Source organism: Carcharhinus amblyrhynchos, chromosome 23, assembly GCF_965287045.1.
Source record: "Carcharhinus amblyrhynchos chromosome 23, sCarAmb.v2.hapA, whole genome shotgun sequence".
In the NCBI taxonomy this organism is placed as follows: Eukaryota; Metazoa; Chordata; class Chondrichthyes; order Carcharhiniformes; family Carcharhinidae; genus Carcharhinus; species Carcharhinus amblyrhynchos.
In genome coordinates this window covers 43,310,683-43,334,150 of record NC_137346.1, presented here as the reverse complement: position 1 = coordinate 43,334,150, position 23,468 = coordinate 43,310,683, and the positions used below count along the sequence as shown (strand labels likewise).

General features: G+C 50.2%; 1 protein-coding gene across 1 annotated transcript in view; it reads left to right on the top strand.

Moving 5' to 3' along the window:
• Positions 1 to 23,468, top strand: part of atp2a3 (ATPase sarcoplasmic/endoplasmic reticulum Ca2+ transporting 3) — a 249,484-nt gene that overhangs the window by 220,131 nt on the left and 5,885 nt on the right. The window contains exons 13-18 of the mRNA XM_080210950.1: positions 5,454 to 5,672; positions 10,343 to 10,678; positions 15,389 to 15,609; positions 16,867 to 17,069; positions 21,053 to 21,138; positions 22,478 to 22,611. Coding sequence (XP_080067076.1) covers positions 5,454 to 5,672; positions 10,343 to 10,678; positions 15,389 to 15,609; positions 16,867 to 17,069; positions 21,053 to 21,138; positions 22,478 to 22,611 — 1,199 coding nt within the window. The remainder of the gene's footprint in view (positions 1 to 5,453; positions 5,673 to 10,342; positions 10,679 to 15,388; positions 15,610 to 16,866; positions 17,070 to 21,052; positions 21,139 to 22,477; positions 22,612 to 23,468) is intronic.

Below are 23,468 nucleotides of genomic sequence, written 5' to 3'. Positions count from 1 at the left end.
ATGTAATTTAAATCAAAAGGCCAAACAGTACTTAGTAAATATTGACACACACAGTCTCACATACCCTCTCAAAGTCTCTCCCTTGCGCACACTCACAAAGCCACATGCGTTTTGATTTGATTTATTATTGTCACATGTCTTGGGATACAGTGAAAAGTTTCTTGCACGCTATACAGACAAAACATTCCATTCGTAGAGTACATCGGGGAGAAGGAAAGGAGAGGGTGTAGAATGTAGTCTTACAGTCACTGCTAGACAAAGATCAACTTAATATAAAACAAGTCTATTCAAAATCTAATGGCAGCAGGGATGAAGCTGTTCTTGAGCCAGCTGGTACGTGATCTCAGACTTTTGCATCTCTTTACTGATGGAAGAAGGTGGCGGAGAGTATGGCACACATACACGCACCTCTCTCATGCACGTACAGACACACACACACACCTCTCTCATGTACGTACAGACACACACACACCTCTCTCATGCACGTACAGACACACACACCTCTCTCATGCACGTACAGACACACACGCACCTCTCTCATGCACGTACAGACACACACGCACCTCTCTCATGCACGTACAGACACACACACACCTCTCTCATGCACGTACAGACACACACGCACCTCTCTCATGCACGTACAGACACACACGCACCTCTCTCATGCACGTACAGACACACACACACCTCTCTCATGCACGTACAGACACACACGCACCTCTCTCATGCACGTACAGACACACACACCTCTCTCATGCACGTACAGACACACACACACCTCTCTCATGCACGTACAGACACACACACACCTCTCTCATGCACGTACAGACACACACACACCTCTCTCATGCACGTACAGACACACACGCACCTCTCTCATGCACGTACAGACACACACGCACCTCTCTCATGCACGTACAGACACACACGCACCTCTCTCATGCACGTACAGACACACACACCTCTCATGTATGTACAGACACACACACACACCTCTCATGCATGTACAGACACACACACACCTCTCTCATGCACGTACAGACACACACACACCTCTCTCATGCACGTACAGACACACACACACCTCTCTCATGCACGTACAGACACACACACACCTCTCTCATGCACGTACAGACACACACACCTCTCATGTATGTACAGACACACACACACACCTCTCATGCATGTACAGACACACACACACCTCTCTCATGCACGTACAGACACACACACACCTCTCTCATGCACAGACACACACACCTCTCTCATGCACGTACAAACACACACACACCCCTCTCATGCACGTACAAACACACACACACCCCTCTCATGCACGTACAAACACACACACACCTCTCTCATGCACGTACAAACACACACACACCTCTCTCATGCACGTACAAACACACACACACCTCTCTCATGCACGTACAAACACACACACACCTCTCTCATGCACATACAGACACACACACACACCTCTCTCATGCACGTACAGACACACACACACCTCTCTCATGCACGTACAGACACACACACACCTCTCTCATGCACGTACAGACACACACACACCTCTCTCATGCACGTACAGACACACACACACCTCTCTCATGCACGTACAGACACACACACACCTCTCTCATGCACGTACAGACACACACACACACACCTCTCTCATGCACGTACAGACACACACACACACACCTCTCTCATGCACGTACAGACACACACACACACACCTCTCTCATGCACGTACAGACACACACACACACACCTCTCTCATGCACGTACAGACACACACACACACCTCTCTCATGCACGTACAGACACACATCTTTTTTGATGTCTTTTTTGATAGACAGGGGAATTAAGGGTCATGGGGAGAGAGCAGGAAAGTGGAACTGATCCACTTCAGATCAGCCATGATCTTATTGAATGGCGGGGCAGGCTCAAAGGGCTAGATGGCCTACTCCTGCTCCTATTTCTTATGTTCTTTCTCATGCACATACAGACACACACACCTCTCTCATGCACATACAGACACGCGCACACCCACACATCTCTGTCATGCTCTCACACACAAAGACACACACACACACACACACAGAGCATTGCTTAAGAGGATGCACACTTGGGGAATTCTCTTTCGACACTGTTAGCAAAAGTGGAAGTGAAACAGTGAATAGTAACCAGAGGGGATGGGACAATGAGGGGTAATATACTGAAACCGTTAACCAAATAATGAAATCTTGGAAAGCAGCAGCTGGCCTGTGGTTGCTGGGCTTACCCAAGGATACAAAGGGAAGCCAGCATAGATTTCTTAAAGGAAAGTCATGTTTAATTAACTTGCTGGAGTTTTGTTTTGAAGAGATGAAGAGACGGTCGATGAGGACAATACTGTTGATGTGAGGTACAAGGGCTTCCAAAAGGTGCCTGATGCAGAGTCACACAACAGAAGAGAGGTTACAGCTCATAGAATAAGTGGAAGATGGATATAGAAATTGCAGGGTGCCAGGAAACCATGACTGGGTATTTTTTTGGGCAGGGGGAAGGTTTGTAGGGGTTGGTTTTGGGATCCTTGCCTGTCCTGCTGTATATTAATGACCTAGACCTTGGTATATAGGGCACAATTTCAAAACTTGGAAGCATTGTGAGCTGTGTCAGGGATTGTGTAGAACTTCGAATGGACACAGACAGGAAGCAGAAGAACCTTGGTGTATGTATCTGTGTGCGTACATCAGTGAAGGTGGCAGTACAAGTTGAGAGCGTGACTGACAAAGCACACAGTATCCCAGGCTCTATTAATAGGGACATAAAGTACAAGGGCAGAGAGGTTATGTTGAACTTGTGTAAATGACAAGCTCAGCCTCCAGTGAGGCTAGTAATTTATACAATGATGAAGACAGATTGAAGAAACTGTTTTCCCTGGAGGGAGAAAAGGCTGAGAGGAGATTTGATAGAGTCAAAAACATGAGGAGTAGAAGGGAAAAACTGTTCTTGCTGGTGGAAGGATTGAGAATGAGAGGGCACAGAATTAAAGTAATCAGCAAACGAAGCAGAAGTGACACAAGGAGATGCTTTTCACATAGAGGGGGTTGAGCTACGAGGAGAGGCTGAATAAACTAGGCTTGTACTCGTTAGAGTTTAGAAGAATGAGGGGAGATCTCATTGAGACGTATAAGATGATGAATGGGATGGATAGGATAGAGGTGGAGAGACTCTTCCCGCTCAGAAAGGACAGTAGGACTAGAGGGCACAGCCTCAAGATAAAGGGGGGGCGGTTTAGATCGGAGTTGAGGAGGAACTTCTTCACTCAAAGGGTGGTGAATCTCTGGAATTCTCTGCCCGTTGAAGTGGTGGAGGCTGCCTCGCTAAATATTTTTAAGACGCGGGTTGATGGGTTTTTGATAAGAGAGGGGATTAAGGGTTATGGGGAGAGGGCGGGAATGTGGAACTGAGCCACGACAGATCAGCCACGATCTTGTTGAATGGCGGGGCAGGCTCGAAGGGCCAGATGGCCTACTCCTGCTCCTATTTCTTATGTTCTTATGTTCCCTTGTATGGAATGCATTATCTGAGAGTGTGGAGGAAGCAGATTCAATTGATGCATTCTGAAGGGAATTAAACTATCTGAGAAGGAAGAAAGTGCAGGGTTGCAGGGAGAGAGTAGGGGAATGGTACTGGGGGAATTGCTCATTCGGAGAGTTAGTACAGACGTGATGGGCTGAATGGCCGCCTGCTCCATTACCCATTCGTGATGTAACTTAGAACAGCTGAGAAAAGGCAGTTTTAAGAAATAAATGATGAGAGGTTTCAATTTATAATTAGCACCAGGAGAGGGCTAAGAGATATCAGAATACTTGCTAATGAGAGTGGTCAAGGCAAAGATTATTGCATTCTTGAATGAGAGGTGATGATGATACAGGGATGATGGGGAGAGGAAGACAGTGCTTTAACCTCTTCTGAGTGAAGTAACAATATATTGTTGAGTCATACAGATTGGTATCCACATACATCCAAGTCCCTGTGGATCATGTTTTGGGATTTGAAGCAGCCTTTAATTCTAAACTGAGCTGCGTTGTTTACCCTGAGCTACTTTACTCATTTTTACCAGTTCATGGTGCGTGCTTAATGCAGTGTTTGTATTTTAATAAACCGAGGGGAACACAGAGTCCAGTTCTTCTGACGATACAAAAATACAAGAACATAAAGTTACAGGTTTGTTAATGTCACAAGTAGGTTTACATTAACACTGCAATGAAGTTACTGTGAAAATATCCTAGCCGCCACACTCTGGCACCTATTTGGGTAACACTGAGGGTGAACTTAGCGCGGCCAATGCACCCTAACCAGCACACCGTTCGAAACTGTGGGAGGATCTTCCGTGAATGTCTGTATAGTCTGTTGTATGTTTTATTGATGTCTCCTTTTCACATCCACAGGTGATTGGGTCCGCCTTGTTGTCCAACGCGGGGCATACACGCGGTGGGTCGTGCGAGGGCTGCTCTTGGACGTTGCTTCGAGAGTTGCCTAGTGCTTCACGTCGTTAGTGTACGCTTAAACTGGACCAACTGACGGGCAACACGACAGCTCAGTGACTGTTTGCTGTACAGTTACAGGGACCCGGGTCGGATCTCCGACTTGGGTCGGTGTCTGTGCGAGTTTGCGCATTCTCCCCGTGCTTGCGTGGGTTTTCTCCGGGTGCTCCGGTTTCCTCCCACACCCCAAAAACGTGCTTTTAGGCTGATTGGTGTCAATAAATTATCCCTAAATTGGATCTCCCTTAATCTGGAGCTCATATAATTCTCTAAATTTGCACCCCTTTATTGTGGAGTCCACGAAATGTAGACAAAAGACGTAGGTAGAAGGAGGATTGGAACGAGGCAATCACTGAGTGTTAAAATGGGCGGCGCGGGCTTGTAGGGCCAAAGGGCCTGTTTCCCGTGCTGTGTTGTTCTTTGAAACTGGAGCACCCGGAGGAAACCCACGCAGACATGGGGAGAATGTGCAAACTCCACACAGACAGCGACGCAAGCCGGGAATCGAACCTGGGTCCCTGGCGCTGTGAGGCAGCAGTGCTAACCCTTGTGCCACTGTGTCGCCCTGTAGGACCCAGATTAGAATGTATTGCAGTCCCATTCAATAAGATGATGGCTGAACTAAGACATAACTCCATTTCCTTATCCTTTCCCCATATCGATTGAGTCCCTTAGCCCCTGAGGGTCCAGCCATCTCACGTATCAACTCAACAACCGAGTGTCACAAGTTCAAGAATTCCAAAGACATTCCCACTGAAGAGTAGGATTTAGAGTTTGTCTGAGTTTTATGTTCAATTGAAATTACAGCAGTGGGCACAAAGCTTTCGGCTCATAAGACGGTCAAAACCAACAGTTATCTGAAACCTTGCAGCAAACCAGTTACCACTTGTCTGATGAAAGCACTTTGTTCCTCAGGGGGCTCCAGAAGGAATCATTGAGCGTTGCAGCTTTGTCCGGTACGGGAGCTCCAAGGTGCCCCTGACACCCCGTCTGAAGGAAAAGATACTGTCCGTCATCAAGGAATGGGGAACAGGACGGGATACCCTCCGCTGCCTGGCGTTAGCGACCCGTGATCAGCCACCCAGGAAAGAGGACATGGACTTGGAGGACTCTTCAAAGTTTGCCCAGTACGAGGTGAGAGTTGCTTCACTTCACTCTGTGGTTAAAACGTGGAGGTGGGAGGACAGGCGATGAGGGATGGGAGCAGAACGACCTTGTCCTGTCCTTATTAACGTACCTTAACCACCGGCGTCACAAGGGCACTCTGCCTGGTACTGACCTGAGCGTTCCCAGCCCCACGTAAACTAGTCTTGTGTGAGAGCGGAGAGTTGGGGTCTGTTTGGAAGCGATAATTCCACAGATTCACTACCCTCAGAGGAAAAATTCCTCCTCATCTCTGTCTTAAGTGGGTGATCGCTGACTCTGAGATTATGTCCTCTAGTCCTAGACTGTCCCACAAGAGGAAACATCCTCTCATCATCTACCCTGTCATCCCCTGAGAATCCAACATGCCTCAATAAGGTCATTTTTCTAAAGTCCAATGAGTGCAGGCCCAACCTACTCAACCTTTCCTTGTAAGAAAATTCCTCCGTTACCCTGGATCGAACCAGTGACCCTTCTCTGGAGTGCATCCCATGCCAGGACGCCTTCCCTTCGAAACAAGGTCCAAAATTGTTCATCGCATTTCCAGGTGTTGATCGCAGAGTTGTTACAGTGGAGAAGGAGGCCATTCGGCCCATTATGTCAACGACTATCTAAACAAGCATAATGACTTTTCCCCATGGTTTCTATTCAGGTAATCACTTACAGAACTGCAGACTTGTTTGTTTAGGATATCTTCACCATGCATTGTTTTTCTGTTTGGGGAATGTGTGGGGAGCGGGGGAGGTGGAAGGATTCCTGAGTTGATTATCGGCCTGTTGAACTGCGTTACAAACGCTCCTTCCGCGGCCAACAATGGTGTCTTTGACTCCAGGGACGTTCTCCTTATCGCTCAGCCAGGAGGCATCCTCAGGCCCCCTGGAGTGGACCCTGAATCCACACCTTTCTAACAGGACACTGCGTCAAGTCTGACGTCCGAAGGTGAAGGGACTTAATTCCTGAACAAAGCGGGTTTTCCAGAATCAGTTGCTTTCAAATTAATGTCGTCCACACAATAAAAATCTATCCTTTTCCCGTCTGCTCCAGTTGTGTAGTCTAACACGGTAAGCGCTCATGCATAGAAGCCTGAATTTCCTGCTTTTCGTTTGGCTGGAGATCTCTTAAGTGTGTAATAACACAGTCAATTGCAGTTAAATATGTACCCAAAGCAAGCTGAAGAATTTGAGCCGATAAACCACTTCCCATTCACCCCCCACTGCGCAGAATTCCCAGTCCAAGCACAACACTCCAGTGCAAAGTCCTCTTCCAGGCATAAAATGTTCCGTAATTTATCTTATTCCTAATACTCATCTCACTAAATATAGCCCGGTGAATTACAACTACAGAAAACAGAATTACGTGGCAGCTTTTATTCAGAGTGAGGCAAATCCAGACGCCAACTCTGAGCGTGTCTTAAAAATAACTGGTGCTCAGATTCTGGGGCGGGGAGCGGGTTCAGGTCCCTGGTTTAATTCCTTCGTAGAGGATCGCCTCGTAGCTTAGAGCTGGGAGCAAGCCGTGGTAAAGTTGGTAGCGTTCTCAGCCTTGTGTCTAGATTCTCGGTGTCTCAAGTCCTAGTCGGGAACACGGTCTGGGAACCGCTGTGGGAGTGCTGCGCTGTTGGGGATGCTGTTTTTTTTTCAGAGGAGATGGTAAACCAGGGCCCTGTCTGACTTCGCAGGAGATGTAAAAAAAAATCCCAAGGCTATGGGATCAGGATAAGATTCCCTCTCTATCTCTCAACCATAAAGAGTTTATTTATTAATGTCACAAGTAGGCTTACATTCACACTGCGATGAAGTTACTGTGAAAATCCCCTAGTTGCCACACTCTAGTGCCTGTTCAGATAAACTGAGGGAGAATTTAGTATGGCCAACGCACCTAACCGGCATGTTTTTTGGACTGTGGGAGCATCCGGAAGGAATCCCACACAGACACAAGGAGAACATAAAAACTTTGCACAGTGACCTAAGCCGGGATTTGAACCCGGGTCCCTGGCGCTGTGAGGCAGCAGTGCCACCGTCATTTATCCCATTGCCGTTTGTGGGAGCTTGCTGTGTGCAAGTTGCTGCGTTTCTTACATTACAGCAGTGACAAGCTGTAAACTGCTTTGAGATATCCCGACACAGGCTGTCTTTGTTGAAGAGGTTTTCCTGACTGAGACAATGTTGGTAACAGCTTCATGCTGAGATGACGGGTTGGATGGCGGGCTATCCCACTTGTTAACGTGGAGATCATTCTTATAGCAATAGAACAAAGAACAACACAGCACGGGGAAACAGGCCCTTCGGCCCAACGAGCCCACGCCGCCGTTTTAACATTGAGTGCCCCCCTCTACCCGTGACCTTTGTCTACGCCTACTGGGGAAGACTGAGGGGAGATTAATTTAGGGACAATTTGTTAACACCAATCAGCTTAAGAGCATGTTTTTTGGGGTGTGGGAGGAAACCGGAGCACCCGGAGAAAACCCACGCAATCACGGGGAGAATGTGCCAAACTCCCGCAGACACCGGCCCAAATCCATGTGTCTGCACAGCAAACGGTGATAGTCACTGAGCTGTCGTGTTGCCCGTCAGTCGGTCCAGTTTAAGCGCACACTGACGACGTGAAGCACTAGGCAACTCTCGGAGCAACATCCAAGAGCAGCCCTCGTATGACCCACTGTGTGTATGCCCCGCGCTGGACAGCGGTCAATAGTGAGAGATAATCTGAGAACGCTGATGGATATTACTCTGTTTCTCCAAGTTCGACGAGTTTAGCGGCCAGGCTGTATAAGGAGGCTAACACGGTGCCCAGCATCCTGTGATTAGGTTAAAGTTGGGATGATTCTCCTCTTCCTGTTCATGGTGACAGTGAGGGGCCACAGAATGGCTGCAGTGCAGAAAGAGGCCATTCAGCCCATCATGTCTGTACCGGCTCTCCAAACAAGCATCGTGATTTAGTGCCATTCCCCTGCCTTTTTTCTGTGCCTCTGCCACATTGGTTTTATTCGAACAGCATCTAATTCCCTCTTAAATACCTCGGTTGAACCTACCTCCTCCACACTTCCAGGCAGCGCACTCCAGACCCCAACCGCTGGCTGTGTGAAAAAGTTTTTTTTCCCATCGGTTTTGCTTCTTTTGCCAAAAATTTTACATCTGTGCTCTCTCATCCTTGATCCTTTTACGAGCAGGAACAAGTTCTCGCTATCTGCTCTGTCCAGATCTCTCTCGATTCTGAAAACAGTCTCAATCTTTCCGATCTAGCCTCTTAACTGGAGTTTCTCATCCCTGGGACCGCTCTTGTATAATCCTCTTCCACACTCTCTCCAATGCCTTCACATCCAGAACTGTACACAATATTCCAGCAGAGGTCTAACTCGTCTCTTGTGTAAGTTTAGCGTAATCGTCTTGCTGTTGTACTCTACGTCCCTATTAGTAAAACCCTGAATACTGTGTGCTTTATTAACCGCTCTCTCCAACCGTCCTTTGCCTCAGAAGATCTATGTATAAATACTTAGAGCTCCCTCTGCTTCTGTACTCAGGTAGGAAAGTGGTAACGTTTCTCTGTGTTTTCAAAATGAAAAATATAAATGCAAGGAATGAAATGATTGTGTTGAAATTTGAAGCTTATTTTATTACTCTCACAAGCGGGCTTACATTAACACTGCAATGAAGTTACAGTGAAACCACCACCCCCCCCCCCCCCCCACCCCGTCACCGCACTCCGACGCCTGTTGGCGTACACCGAGAGAGAATTTAGCACGGCCAACGCACCTAACCAGCACGTCTTTCGGACTGTGGGAGGAAACCGGAGCACCCGGAGGAAACCCACGCAGACACAGGGAGAATGTGCAGTCTCCGCGCAGACAGTGACCCGAGCCGGGAATCGAACCCGGGTCCCTGGCGCTGTGGGGCAGCAGTGCTAACCCACTGTGCCACCGTTTACACAGCACCGTCATCAGGACATCCCAGAGTGCTCAACAGCTAATTGACTGCTTCTGAAGTGCCGCCACATTTGCTGGGCGAGCAGTTTGTGCACAGCAAGATCCCACGTGGATAGATGTTGCCGCAGGGATAAATATTGACAGCAGGGAGAACTCCCACAGTTCACTTCAAAGAGTACCGTGGGATCATTTATATCCACTGAGGACAGCAGGACAAACCTCCATTTGATGTTTGGTCTCTGATGGTGCAGCACCGCATGGGAGTGACAGTTCTGATTACGCGCTCAGGTTTCTGTTAACGCCGAGAAAATTTGTGTTTATGTACAATCGGTGAAAGGTTTGCCCAGAAAGTTTGGACGAGTATTGTCTCAGCTGTCTGATGAGGGGCGGCACGGTGGGTCGGCACTGCTGCTTCACAGCTCCAGGGTCCTGGATTCGATTCCCGGCTCGGGTCACCGTCTGTGTGGAGTTTGCACGTTCTCCTCGTGTCTGCGTGGGTTTCCTCCCACAGTCCAAAGATGTGCGGGTTACGTTGATCGGCTATGTTAAGAAATTGCCCCTTAGTGTCCAGGGATGCGTGGATTAGTGGGGTAAAGTATGTCGGGATATGGGGGTAGGGCCTGAGTGGGATTGTGTTCTGTGCAGACTCGATGGGCCGAAGGGCCTCTTTCTGTACTGTAGGGATTCTAAGTCTGATATCTTCTGTGGAAGCACTAATTCCTTTCCTTTCCCCCATTAGACCGAGCTCACGTTTGTAGGCTGCGTCGGGATGTTGGACCCACCAAGAAAGGAGGTTGTTGACTCTATTAAGATGTGCGAGAAGGCGGGTATCCGAGTCATCATGATCACCGGCGACAACAAGGGCACCGCCATCGCCATCTGCCGGCGGATCGGGATCTTTGGCGAAAACGAGGACGTGTCCGAGAAAGCCTACACCGGCCGGGAATTTGATGACCTTTCCCCGGAGGATCAGCGCGAGGCCTGTCGCTCCACGCGCTGCTTTGCTCGTGTGGAACCATCGCACAAGTCCAAGATCATCGAGTACCTCCAGTCTTTCGACGAGATCACGGCCATGGTGAGTTTGGTGGGGTTTTCTTGTTGAAATCCGCGCACGGTTTGACGAGTCAACGCGTTTGCTACATCACGGGCTGGAAGTACGTCACTCGCTGTAGTCCTTGTGCGTCTTCCAGCGTCTCGCTCAAGAGAAACACTGTCAAGGGTCACGGACTAACCCCAATCTCTGCTTCCATTGCTTCGTATGGAAATCCAGTGAAAATATTTGACTTTCTGCAAAGGAGATATTGACAGAAAATGGACAATACTTACTGTGTGATCAAAGCTCCTGTGATAGGGTAGAGGTAGAGAGATTCTTCCCGCTTAGAAAGGATAGCAGGACTAGAGGGCACAGCCTCAAAATAAGGGGGGCACGGTTTAGAACGGAGTTGAGGAGGAACTTCTTCACTCAAAGGGTGGTGAATCTCTGGAATTCTCTGCCCGTTGAAGTGGTGGAGGCTACCTCGCTGAATATATTGAAGTCACGGGTAGATAGGTTTCTGATAGACAGGGGAATTAAGGGGAGAAAGCGGGAAAGTGGAACTGATCCACTTCAGATCAGCCACGATCTTATTGAACGGCGGGGCAGGCTCGAAGGGCTAGATGGCCGACTCCTGCTCCTATTTCTAATGTTCGTATGATACTCAGTGTAAAAGATTTTCCAGCATCCATTGTGGTCACCTTGATTTATCTAGCCAGTTTAAGTCCTTCATATTTAATATTCAACAAATTGCATTTATGGTGTGGAGTTTGCACATTCTCCCAGTGTCTGCCTGGGTTTCCTCCCACAGTCCAAAGATGTGCGGGTTAGGTCGATTGGCCGTGCTAAAATTGCCCCTTAGCGTCCCGGGATGTGTAGGTTAGAGGGTGTAATGTGTAGGGATACAGGGGGTAGGGCCTGGGTGGGATTGTGGTCGGTACAGACTCGATGGGCCGAAGGGCCTCTTTCTGCACTGTAGGGTTCTATGTTCCATGTTATAAAATGTCACTTTGGGGAGTCAGAGGTAAATGGGCAGCACAGTGGTTGGCACTGCTGCCTCCCAGCTTCAGGGACCCGGTTCGATTCCCAGCTTGGGTCCCCTAGAGCGCATGTGTCTCTGGGTGCTCTAGTCTCCTCCCACAGTCCAAAGATGTGCGGGTTAGATGGGTTGGTTGTGCTAAATAGCCCCTAACTGCCAGGGGGATGAGTGAGGGGCAAATGCATGGGGTTATGGGGATAGGGCCTGGGTGGGATAGTGTTCGGTACAGACTCGATGGGCCGAATGGCCTCCTTCTGTACGGTGGGGATTCTATGAGAGCCGAGTGCAAGGAGACGACGAGGCAGGGTTTGGAAGGACTAACCCAAAATCTTGGTCAAACCTCTAGGTTTTAGGGAGGGGAGAGAGCAGGCGAGGCAGGCAGATTTACCGGGCTGAGTTCCCGCACAGCTGAAGGTGTCTGCGGCCAGCGGTGAAGCGAATGGGCTGGGGGGATTACGGGCTGTGTCCAGTGAGATAGTTCACACATCGAGCACTGCAGGGGATTCACTGGCTGCCAACGTAAACGTTTACTGGCCAGGACCTCATCTGGCCTGATCTGGGTGAAAGAAAGGACTAGGAATTTTCCGAGCCCCATTCCCGTGCCAGAGAGAGCCAGAGCTGTTTTACAGACAGTCAAATCCTCCTGAAGTGTGGGTGATGGTGATCAGGGGAAAGCTAGCAGGCAGCAATATCCTACTCACAGCAGAAATGTATCAACAGATAGGACGCTAATTTTTTAATGCAGTGGGCTAGAGGGGTGATGCGTGGGATTTGCACAAGGGTTTGCGCCCTGCTAACGTCTCCCAGCGCCAGATTTTGAGTGCTGTCTGCTCCTCGAACACTATTAGCAAACCCGGGACTGAGTTCCCAGTGCAAGCTCCCACCACCCCAAAGTGTTTCACTCGAGAGGAGATGGCACTCGCTTCCCCTCTTTCGGGAAGCTGGCAGCCTGACCTCGCTGCAGTGAAGGGGGAGCAATCGGGGGCCCCCCCTCCCCCCTCAAGGGGGTCAGGGTGGGGAGGAGGAGGGGGGTGGGGGGGGGGTGCTGCTAAACCTAGCGCTGTCCACGGAGGCAAAGTGCTCACCGCCAGGGGGCACCTTTGCACTAATCATCGGGCATGGGGCATCGCCAATGGCGGGAGAGACCTAGGTGGGGGCTGGGGTCTCGGGGGACAGTGGGTGAACTCGGGGTTGGGGGGCGCGGTTTCCTGGTGCCACTCTGCATGGGGATCGGTCAGCCAGCGATCAGGCCGGGGAGTTGGGGGGGGCGGGGGAGTGTCAGCCTGGTCGGGGTGGGGGTGGGAGTTGGGGGTGGGGGGGGGCAGTGTCAGCCTGGTCGGGGTGGGGGTGGGAGTTGGGGGTGGGGGGGGGCAGTGTCAGCCTGGTCAGGGTGGGGGTGGGAGTTGGGGGTGGGGGGCAGTGTCAGCCTGGTCGGGGTGGGGGGGGGAGTTGGGGTTGGGGGGCAGTGTCAGCCTGGTCGGGGTGGGGCTGGGAGTTGGGGGTGGGGGGGGGCAGTGTCAGCCTGGTCAGGGTGGGGGTGGGAGTTGGGGGTGGGGGGCAGTGTCAGCCTGGTCGGGGTGGGGGGGGGAGTTGGGGTTGGGGGGCAGTGTCAGCCTGGTCGGGGTGGGGGTGGGAGTTGGGGGTGGGGGGCAGTGTCAGCCTGGTCAGGGTGGGGGTGGGAGTTGGGGGTGGGGGGCAGTGTCAGCCTGGTCGGGGTGGGGGGGGGGAGTTGGGGGGAGTGTCAGCCTGGTCAGGGTGGGGGTGGGAGTTGGGGGTGGGGGGGAGTGTCAGCCTGGTCGGGGTGGGGCTGGGAGTTGGGGGGAGTGTCAGCCTGGTCAGGGTGGGGATGGGGGTGGGGGGAGTGTCAGCCTGGTCAGGGTGGGGATGGGGGTGGGGGGAGTGTCAGCCTGGTCAGGGTGGGGATGGGGGTGGGGGGAGTGTCAGCCTGGTCAGGGTGGGGATGGGGGTGGGGGGAGTGTCAGCCTGGTCGGGGTGGGGGTGGGAGTTGGGGTTGGGGGGCAGTGTCAGCCTGGTCGGGGTGGGGCTGGGAGTTGGGGGGAGTGTCAGCCTGGTCGGGGTGGGGGTGGGAGTTGGGGGTGGGGGGGAGTGTCAGCCTGGTCGGGGTGGGGATGGGAGTTGGGGGGAGTGTCAGCCTGGTCGGGGTGGGGGTGGGAGTTGGGGGGAGTGTCAGCCTGGTCGGGGTGGGGGTGGGAGTTGGGGGTGGGGGGGAGTGTCAGCCTGGTCGGGGTGGGGATGGGAGTTGGGGGGAGTGTCAGCCTGGTCGGGGTGGGGGTGGGAGTTGGGGGGAGTGTCAGCCTGGTCGGGGTGGGGCTGGGAGTTGGGGGGAGTGTCAGCCTGGTCGGGGTGGGGGTGGGAGTTGGGGTTGGGGGGCAGTGTCAGCCTGGTCGGGGTGGGGGGGGGAGTTGGGGGGAGTGTCAGCCTGGTCGGGGTGGGGGGGGGAGTTGGGGGGAGTGTCAGCCTGGTCGGGGTGGGGGTGGGAGTTGGGGTTGGGGGGCAGTGTCAGCCTGGTCGAGATGGGCGGGGGGGCGGCGGTGGTCAAGGCTGGTCCATGAATGGTCGGAGGGGGTGGGCTGCGATCGAGCCGAGGGAGGGTTGGGGAGACGGCACTGTGCCCCCGTATATGTGGCTGACCAGTCACTGAGCTGGCCAGCAAAGGGGAGGCTGACAGTTTGGGGCGCTGCACATGACGTGGAGATGCCGGCGTTGGACTGGGGTAAACACAGTAAGAAGTCTGACAACACCAGGTTAAAGTCCAACCGATTTATTTGATAGTAAACTCACAAGCTTTCGGGGTTTCCCTCTTCGTCAGGTGAATGGAGAGTTCTGGCCTCAGACAGAGCATATAACAGCACAGACAGTTTAGAGATTACTGATTAAAATGTGAATCTTTACACCTAACCTGCTGTTCAAGTCTTAAAGATTCACATTCTAATCAGTAATCTCTAAACTGTCTGTGCTTTATATGCTCTGTCTGAGGCCAGAACTCTCCATTCACCTGATGAAGGGACAAACCCTGAAAGCTAGTGAGTTTACTATCAAATAAATCGGTTGGATTAAAACCTGGTGTTGTCAGACTTTGCACTGCACATGCGCAGAGACCCCCGGGTTTCACCGTCCCGAGCAGGAACAGACCCCACCTCCTGATTTATAATGATATTCACACTGGGAGCTCTCTGTAGTGCACAGAGTGTGGGAGATTCTGGTGTGAATTCCCACTGAAAAAAACCAGCGCGAATTACTCCAGTTTTCCTGCAAATTCAACACTTTGAATATTTTTGGGAGAATTCCAGCTACGATGTGTCTTAGTGAAGGATACGAGTTTTCAGGACACTGGGAGAACACTCCAGCTTTCCTTCAGAAAGTATCTGGAGATCTTCTATGTCCACCTCAACAGGCAGGCAGTATCTCTGACCCCCTCAGTGCGTGAAATAAAAAAGAACTCAGCAGGTCTGGTAGCATCGACGGAGAGAAAAACCGATGTAACATTCCCGGTCCAAGATAAATTATTTGGAATGCTTCCCTCAGTGTCTTCCTGGAATCATACGTTGAGTCTTCAAGCGAGACTTAAACCCAAAGACTTCCTGATTCTCAAACTGAGTTGGCATTGAACAGGGTGAAGCAGGTTCCATGAAGATGAGTAACCTTCTGGGAGAAGTGTAACTGCTGCGTTGTAATAGCCTTTCTCTCTGTAGACTGGCGATGGTGTTAATGACGCTCCTGCTCTGAAGAAGGCCGAAATTGGAATTGCCATGGGCTCTGGCACCGCGGTAGCCAAGTCGGCAGCAGAGATGGTGCTGTCAGACGACAACTTTTCCACCATCGTCTCGGCGGTTGAGGAGGGCCGAGCCATCTACAACAACATGAAGCAGTTCATCCGTTACCTCATCTCCTCGAACGTGGGGGAAGTTGTCTGGTAAGAGCGTTTTTTTTTTCCCCGTGGTTCGATGGGCATATAACCCTCGCCATGTTGGCCCACCGGCTTGGCATAACTCTGCTTATCGTTCTCTCGCCTGATGTAGATGAAGCCTGTTTCCTGGAGATACAAGGGTAGGAATGAATTTGACCCCAATCAGAACGAGGGTGCAGAGGTTAGGATTAGGGGTGTGCAGCAGGGTATAGCAACTGAGCAGCGAGGTGGTCCACACCCAATGTGCACAGACGTTGGTTCCCCAAATAAAATCCTCGGCTCCGTTCTTCATTCACAGTTGAATGCCTGGACGCGAGGCTCCTTGAGTTTATTGATGCCTCTAACAAGAGTTTCTTCCAAGGTTCCTGATGCCCGAGATTGATGTTTGGCTGTCTATCCACTCGGAACCTGAAAACGAAGCCAAATTAACCTATTACCCCCTAAACTTCCACCTTTGACTCCATAGACATGTCTCTGAAGCAAGGGGATGCCATGATTAATAATTCTGATTGTAATATGAGAAAGTACTGTTCCCCCTTCACCCCCACCCAGCCACCCTTGTCATGTCCATCCAAGATGTGTGTTGCATTAACTAGTGTACACTTATACCCCCTGCAAAATATACTAAATTCCACCAAGAATTCCTGCTAGTGTGATTGGCAGGAAAAGAGCTTTGTAGCTATGGATAAAACCTGGCGATTGACATTTACCAACAGTTGATTGGCCATGCTAAGTAACCCCTTAGTGCCCAAAAATGTGCAGGTAAGATGGTGAGTGGATAGGGCAGATGGGAGGGCGTTGGTGGGATACTCTTTCACAGAGCTGGTGCAGACTCGACGGGCCAAATGGCCTCCCTCTACACCCTAGGATTAAATGGTTAATCCCCTTCAAAGTCTGTCAAATGATAACAAGGTGGGCTGCACCAGCCCTGCCCTTCACATCGTGTCACTTGGTCAGGGCCACTGGCGAGGTCTTACTAGTTGACTGACAGACGGAGATGTTTCAGTGCCATCTCTGATGACTGGCGCGAGGTCAGCTTTGGAGGGAGATTGACAAAAACTTGGGCAGGATTTTCTGGCTGCACTCACCCACCTTTGCATGGTCTGTATCCCACCTACTGCGATTCCCATAGTTGGCGGGGGGGAGAACTCTGCCTTTTGTCTGTGCAATGGTCTGACACTTACACTGTTAATGTACTTTTACCTGAGTTAACCTTCACCCCATTTTAAACTGTCATCACTTTTGTCCCCCCTTCCCATTTAGCATTTTTCTCACAGCGATCCTGGGCTTGCCCGAGGCTCTGATCCCTGTCCAGCTGCTCTGGGTAAACCTGGTAACGGATGGGCTGCCTGCCACGGCACTGGGCTTCAATCCTCCTGACCTGGAGATCATGAACAAACCACCTCGCAACCCCAAAGAGTCGCTAATCAGCGGCTGGCTATTCTTCCGCTACATCGCTATTGGAGGTGAGGATCTTTGAAAGTTTCCATTGAAGTGTCAAAACAGTAAGATCACAATTGTCTTGACTTTGAGTTCAAATTAACTAAAGTTCTTGAGAGTTTCTCAGTTAGGCTTATTAACTCCCCCTTTATTCCTTGATAAAATAGGAATGTAGGAATTAGAACAATACAGCCATTCGGCCCTCCAAGCCTGCACTGATCACGTGTTCCTAACTCGCCCATCCGTTTGTATCCCTCTATTCCCAGTCTGTTCATGTGGCTATCTAGATAAGTCTTCAATGATCCCAGCGTGTCTGTCTCAGCCACCTTACTTGGTAGTGCATTCCAGGCCCCCACCACCCTCTGTGTAAAATACGTCCCCCGCATATCCTTATTGAACCTTGCCCCCACCTTACCTTGAACTTGTGACCCCTTGTGTTTGTCATTTCCAACCTGGGAAAAAGCTTCCAACTGTTCACCCTGTCTATGCCCTTCATAATTTTATAAACTTCCATTAGGTCGCCCCTCAACCTCCGTCTTTCCAGGGAGAACAATCCTAGTTTACTCAATCTCTCCTCATAGCCAATACCCTCCATACCAGGCACCATCCTGGTAAACCTTCTCTGCACTCTCTCCAAAGCTTCCATGTCCTTCCAGTAGTGCGGTGACCAGAACTGGACGCAGTATTCCAGATGTGTCCTAACCAACTTGCTGTATAACTGTTCATTGTCATATGCCAACTTTTATACCCTAGCCCCGTCCAATAAAGGCAAGCATGCCACATGCCTTCTTCACCACCTTTTCCACCTGTGCTGCCACCTTTAAGGATCTGTGGACTCGCACACCCAGGTCCCTCTGTGTGTCTATACTCCTGATGGTTCTGTCATTTATTGTATAACTCCCCCCTGCATTAGATCTACCAAAATGTATCACTTCGCATTTATCTGGATTAAATTCCATCTGCCGTTTCTCTGCCCAATTTTCCAGCCTATCTATTATCCTGCTGTATTCTCTGACAATGTTCATCACTATCAGCAACTCCAGCAATCTTTGTGTCGTCCGCAAACTTACTGATCACACCCGCTACATCATCTTCCAAATCATTTATATATATATCACAAACAGCAGAGGTCCCATTCAGAGCCCTGCGGAACACCACTAGTCACAGACCTCCAACCGGGAAAAGACCCCTCCATTGCTACCCTCTGTCTTCTATGGCCAAGCCAGTTCTGTAGCCATCCAGCTAGTTCACCCTTGTGATTTAACCTTTTGCACCAGCCTGCCATGAGGGACCTTGTCAGACGCTTTACTAAAATCCATGTCAATGTCATCCACCGCCCTTCCCTCGTCAATCATTTTTGCCACCTCCTCAAAAAACTCAACCAAATTTGTGAACTTAGGAGCAGAAGTGGGCGATCCAGCCCTTCGAGCCTGCTCCACCATTCAGTCAGGTCATGGCTGATCTCCCCCTGGTCTCAAATCCACCTCCCCACCTGTTCCCCATATCTCTCTTTCCCTTTTTATTAGAAATATATGTATCTCTCTCTTGAACCTAGTCTTTGATTCAGACTCCACCATACTCTGGGGCAATGAATTCCACAATTTCAACACTCTGTGAGAAATAGTTCCTCCTCTCAACTTGCACCTGTGATCTCTAGATTGCCCCATAAGGGGGAACATTTGGTCTACCTTTACTCTCTCAACCCCTTTTAGTGTTTTCTGTACACTCGATCAGATTCCCTCCAGCGAGTATAAACCTAAACTGTTCAATCTAATTTGACAAAGATCTCTCCCAGTGTTCCCATAGCAATCAGAACTCAATCTGCTTAGCACTGCTGCCTCGCAGCACCAGGGACCCGGGATCGATTCCCGGCTCGGGTCACTGTCTGTGTGGAGTTTGCACGTTCTCCCTGTGTCTGCGTGGGTTTCCTCCGGGTGCTTCAGTTTCCTCCCACGGTCCGAAAGACGTGCTGGATAGGTACATTGGCCGTGCTAAATTCTCCCTCAGTGTGTCCAAACAAGCGCCGGAGTGTGGCGACTCGGGGATTTTCGCAGTAACTTCATTGCAGTGTTAATGTAAGCCAACTTGAGACACCAATAAATAAACTTGAAACTTGTAACCCTCTGGACAAGGAGACGGGTAACTAGTCTAACCTGTCAGCCTTTGCTTTGGTTCAGTCACTTGTCTCTGGGATGATGTTGATGCTTGGCCAGAAACCTTGGGGGGGAAAAAAAAACTCTTTCTCTCTCCAACACTGGGAAGCAAATAGTTGGAGAGAGACTGTTTAAAAGACTCTGGGCACCCACCTGTCTGGCTACACCAAGGCTCAGTTCAACAGGTGGAGAGAACAGCCTGTGGGTGTGTGGGCTGAGCTTGGGAAAGGTGTCTCGCTGTCTGTGGGAAGAAGCGAAGGAGATTTAAATCTGCAGCGAGCTGGCGTCGAACAGTGTGCCTAGCACCATTGTTCAACAGGAGAATCTCAGCCTCAGGGCTGTCCAAACATTTTGTCTTCACTGGTTTGCGTAGGTGCCTACTAGTTAAGCATCCTCAGGCCGTCCACGTTCTAAGTTTGAATCCACGTCCCACTAATTTGCACGTGTTCCAAGCTGCCTGGATTAACAGATCCCATCTTCTGACTGAGTGTTTCATTTACCAATGAGGGAGTGTGAATAGGAAAGGTGCTTTGCAAATATCCAGCTCCCTGGACAGTGGAAGAATGAGGAGAGGCGATATAAAATAAAAGGTGCAACTTTAAAAGGAGTTGCAGAAATAGAAAAGAGGATTGATAAATAGTAGTTGCTCAATAATAACATCCAAGGGAGGCGATGGCTTAGTAAGAATGTAAGAAATAGGAGCAGGAGTCGGCCATCTAACCCTTCGAGCCTGCCCCGCCATTCAATAAGATCACGGCTGATCTGAAGTGGATCAGTTCCACTTTCCCGCTTTCTCCCCTTAATTCCCCTGTCTATCAGAAACCTATCTACCCGTGACTTAAATATATTTAGCGAGGTAGCCTCCACCACTTCAACGGGCAGAGAATTCCAGAGATTCACCACCCTTTGAGTGAAGAAGTTCCTCCTCAACTCTGATCTAAACTGACCTCCCCTTATCTTGAGGCTGTGCCCTCTAGTCCTGCTGTCCTTTCTAAGCGGGAAGAATCTCCCTATCCATCCCCTTCATTATCTTATACATCTCTATAAGATCCCCCCTCAGCCTTCTAAACTCCAACGAGTACAGACCCAGTCTATTCAATCTGTCCTCATAAGCTAACCCCCTCATCTCCGGTAGTGTAATAGTGTTATCATCCCTGGACTATTAATCCAGAAATTCAGCTCAGGTTCTCGCGACCCGGGTTCCAATCATGCCACTGCAGATGGTGGAATTTGAATTCAAGGGAAGAAAAATTATCTGGAATTAAGAATTTACCGATGACCATTGTCAATTGTCGGAAAAACCCACCTGGTTCACGAATGTCCTTTACGATAGGAAATCTGCCATCCTCACCTGGTCTGGTCTACATGTGACCCCAGAGCCCAAGAGGAAGGTTGACTCTCAACCTTCCTCTGACATGGCCTAGAAGCCACTGAGGGCAACTGGGGATGGGCAATAAGTACTGGTCCGGCCACCGATGTCTTATGAATGAATTTTTAAAAAAAAATTGTTTATGTTCATAGAAAGGGAAAAATATAACGGTTACGGGGAAAGAGCAAAGGAGAGGATTAATTGGATAGCCTTTCAAAGGGCCAGCACGTGACAGGCCGAATGGCTTCCTACCATCCTCTATGATGCTAATTTGAAGTTCCATCAGATGAACCCAGCATACAGAAAACAGACTCAGCAACCCCCCACCCCCAGGGTTCCTTTGGCCTACAGGTTATGGGTTGGACACTCTTTGTTGAAGATACACTTCAGCGTGAACAGAGGAAGCAACGCACGTTCACTCGATCAGACCGATCTCTCATTGGCCGCTTTTGCTTACCCCTCCCCCCCCTTTGCTGGTCTTTTTCAGTGTACGTCGGCCTGGCAACGGTGGGGGCGGCGACCTGGTGGTTCATGTACGACGAAGACGGTCCACAAGTCACCTTCAACCAGCTGGTAAGGGAGTTTCAATAAAACCCTTTATTCTGTCATTCTGTTGGCAAGTGGGAGTTAGGTGGGCAGGACAGGGCCTTTCATGTATTGGTGCAGATACAATGGGCTGAAGGGCCTCATCTGCACTGTAGCATTCTGTGATTCTGGAAAGGAGGGAGAGAGAAAGTTTAGCAATAGACCACTTGAAGAGATACCTTATGATAGTTATCCTTCTTACAGATGTTGAGGTTTCTTTCTTTAGTATATTATTGGCTGTCTGTTGGAAAGTCTGAACAATTGATGTTACTTTAATTTCCAGCAATTGAAACTAACTGACTCCGACTGGGAGAAAAACATGCATTAGACGCTTCCTCTGAATCCTGCTCTGGTTCCTGCAGTTGCTGTGTTATCATTGCATGTTGTGAATAGTGCAGTGTGGGCACAAGTATTTCTTTTTGGAATGGAAGTTGGAGCTAATGATGCTCCTTCAGCAGAGCTGTGGGATCTTTCTCATCTGTCTGAGGTGGCCTCATAGAAACCCTACAGTGCAGAAAGAGGCCCTTTGGCCCATCGAGTCTGCACCGAACACAATCCCACCCAGGCCCTACCCCCCATATCCCTACATATTATGCCCACTAATCCCTCTAACCTACACATCCCTGGACACTAAGGGGCAATTTCTTAGCACGGCCCATCAACCTAACCCGCACATCTTTGGACTGTGGGAGGAAACCGGAGCACCCGGAGGAAACCCACGCAGACATGAGGAGAATGTGCAAACTCCACACAGACAGTGACCCGAGCCGGGAATCGAACCCAGGACCCTGGAGCTGTGAAGCAGCGGTGCTAACCCACCGTGCTACCGTGCCGCAAATCAGTCATCAATTTGATGACTGATTTGAAAGTCAGCATCTCTGACAGTGTAGCATTCCGTCAGTATTGCACTGAGGTGAGCCAAGTTACGTGTTGGACAGAAGCTTCTGCATTGGGGCTTGGCCCCTCTGACTCAGAGCTGAGAGCACTCCCCCCTAAGCCCAGGCTGCCACCACTATCAACAGTGTTAAGCTACAGTAGGCATTCTCCCGCGGTGTGTTGGTCTCTGCCTGCAGTCCAAAGGTGCGCGGGTTAGGTGGGTTGGCTGTGCTAAATTGTCAGGGGGACTAGCTAGGGTAAATGCACAAAGTTATAGGGACAGGACCTGGGTGGGATTGTGGTCGATGCAGACTCGATGGGCCAAATGGCCTCCTCCTGCACTGTAGGGATTCCACGACAGTAAGTGCTGACGCAGATACGTGTGATTGTAATAATCCACTTGGTGTTTATAAATCAGCTCACCTCACTCTCCCTCTCCTCCCTCCCTCAGCGGCACTTCATGCAGTGTACTGCGGACCACCCGCTGTACCAAGATATCGAGTGTGACATCTTTGAATCTCGCTACCCGACGACCATGGCCCTATCCGTGCTGGTGACCATCGAGATGTGCAATGCACTGAACAGGTGAGTCCGACCCAGAGCCACCGTAACCCAGCTTCATTCTTCAAATCGGCGTGGCGGGGTCTGTACCCGCAGGCGCCATCCTCAGTGTGACCAACTCACATCACAGAGGGAAGCCTGTGCCAATTCTCACTGACTTTGCAAACTTCTGTGTTACCCCGGTTTGTGACAAAGACAAAGTAAGACCCCAGCTGCTTAGGGACGACCCCTGTTCTAAAATATTATACTCTTATTCAGTCGTTGCATCTTTGATTCCGAACATCTTGCTGTGAAGATTTACTTTCCAAGTGATTAACGTTACGGAATCCTCATTCAAGCTGCAAAATTTATTATTCGCAGATATTTTTTCCACCTATTTTGACATCTTAGAAATATTTGACGTCAGGTAACGCTGTGCAATGGTTTGTAAATACAGTGAAAGTTATCCATTCATGGGTTACTGTTACATCAGCCTGGTCTGTGGTGAGTGTCGGGAGCTGCTCTCTCTGTTTGGGGTACAGTGTACTGTGTGTCTGCAGTAAGCTGCCTAAAGGCACCAACACAGTGGGCTCAGTGTTTGACAGCGAAGGATATGCTTCCTGTAGATATCTCTCCACTCACACTTCTGCTCCCCGTACTCTCAGTAACCCCTCTGTGCACACACTCACTCAGCTCACGCTCTGTACTCCCTCACCAATCTCAGTAACTCCACCACACACATAGTAATCTCACACATAGAAACCTGCCCCCCCCCCGCCTCAGTCAGTAAACCTCCCTACTCATATTAGACCCCTACCCTCCCCACCTTCCCATCGCCATATACAATGCCCATCGCAACCCCCTTCCCCACACTCGATGGCCCTGTTCCTCCGCGCACTCAG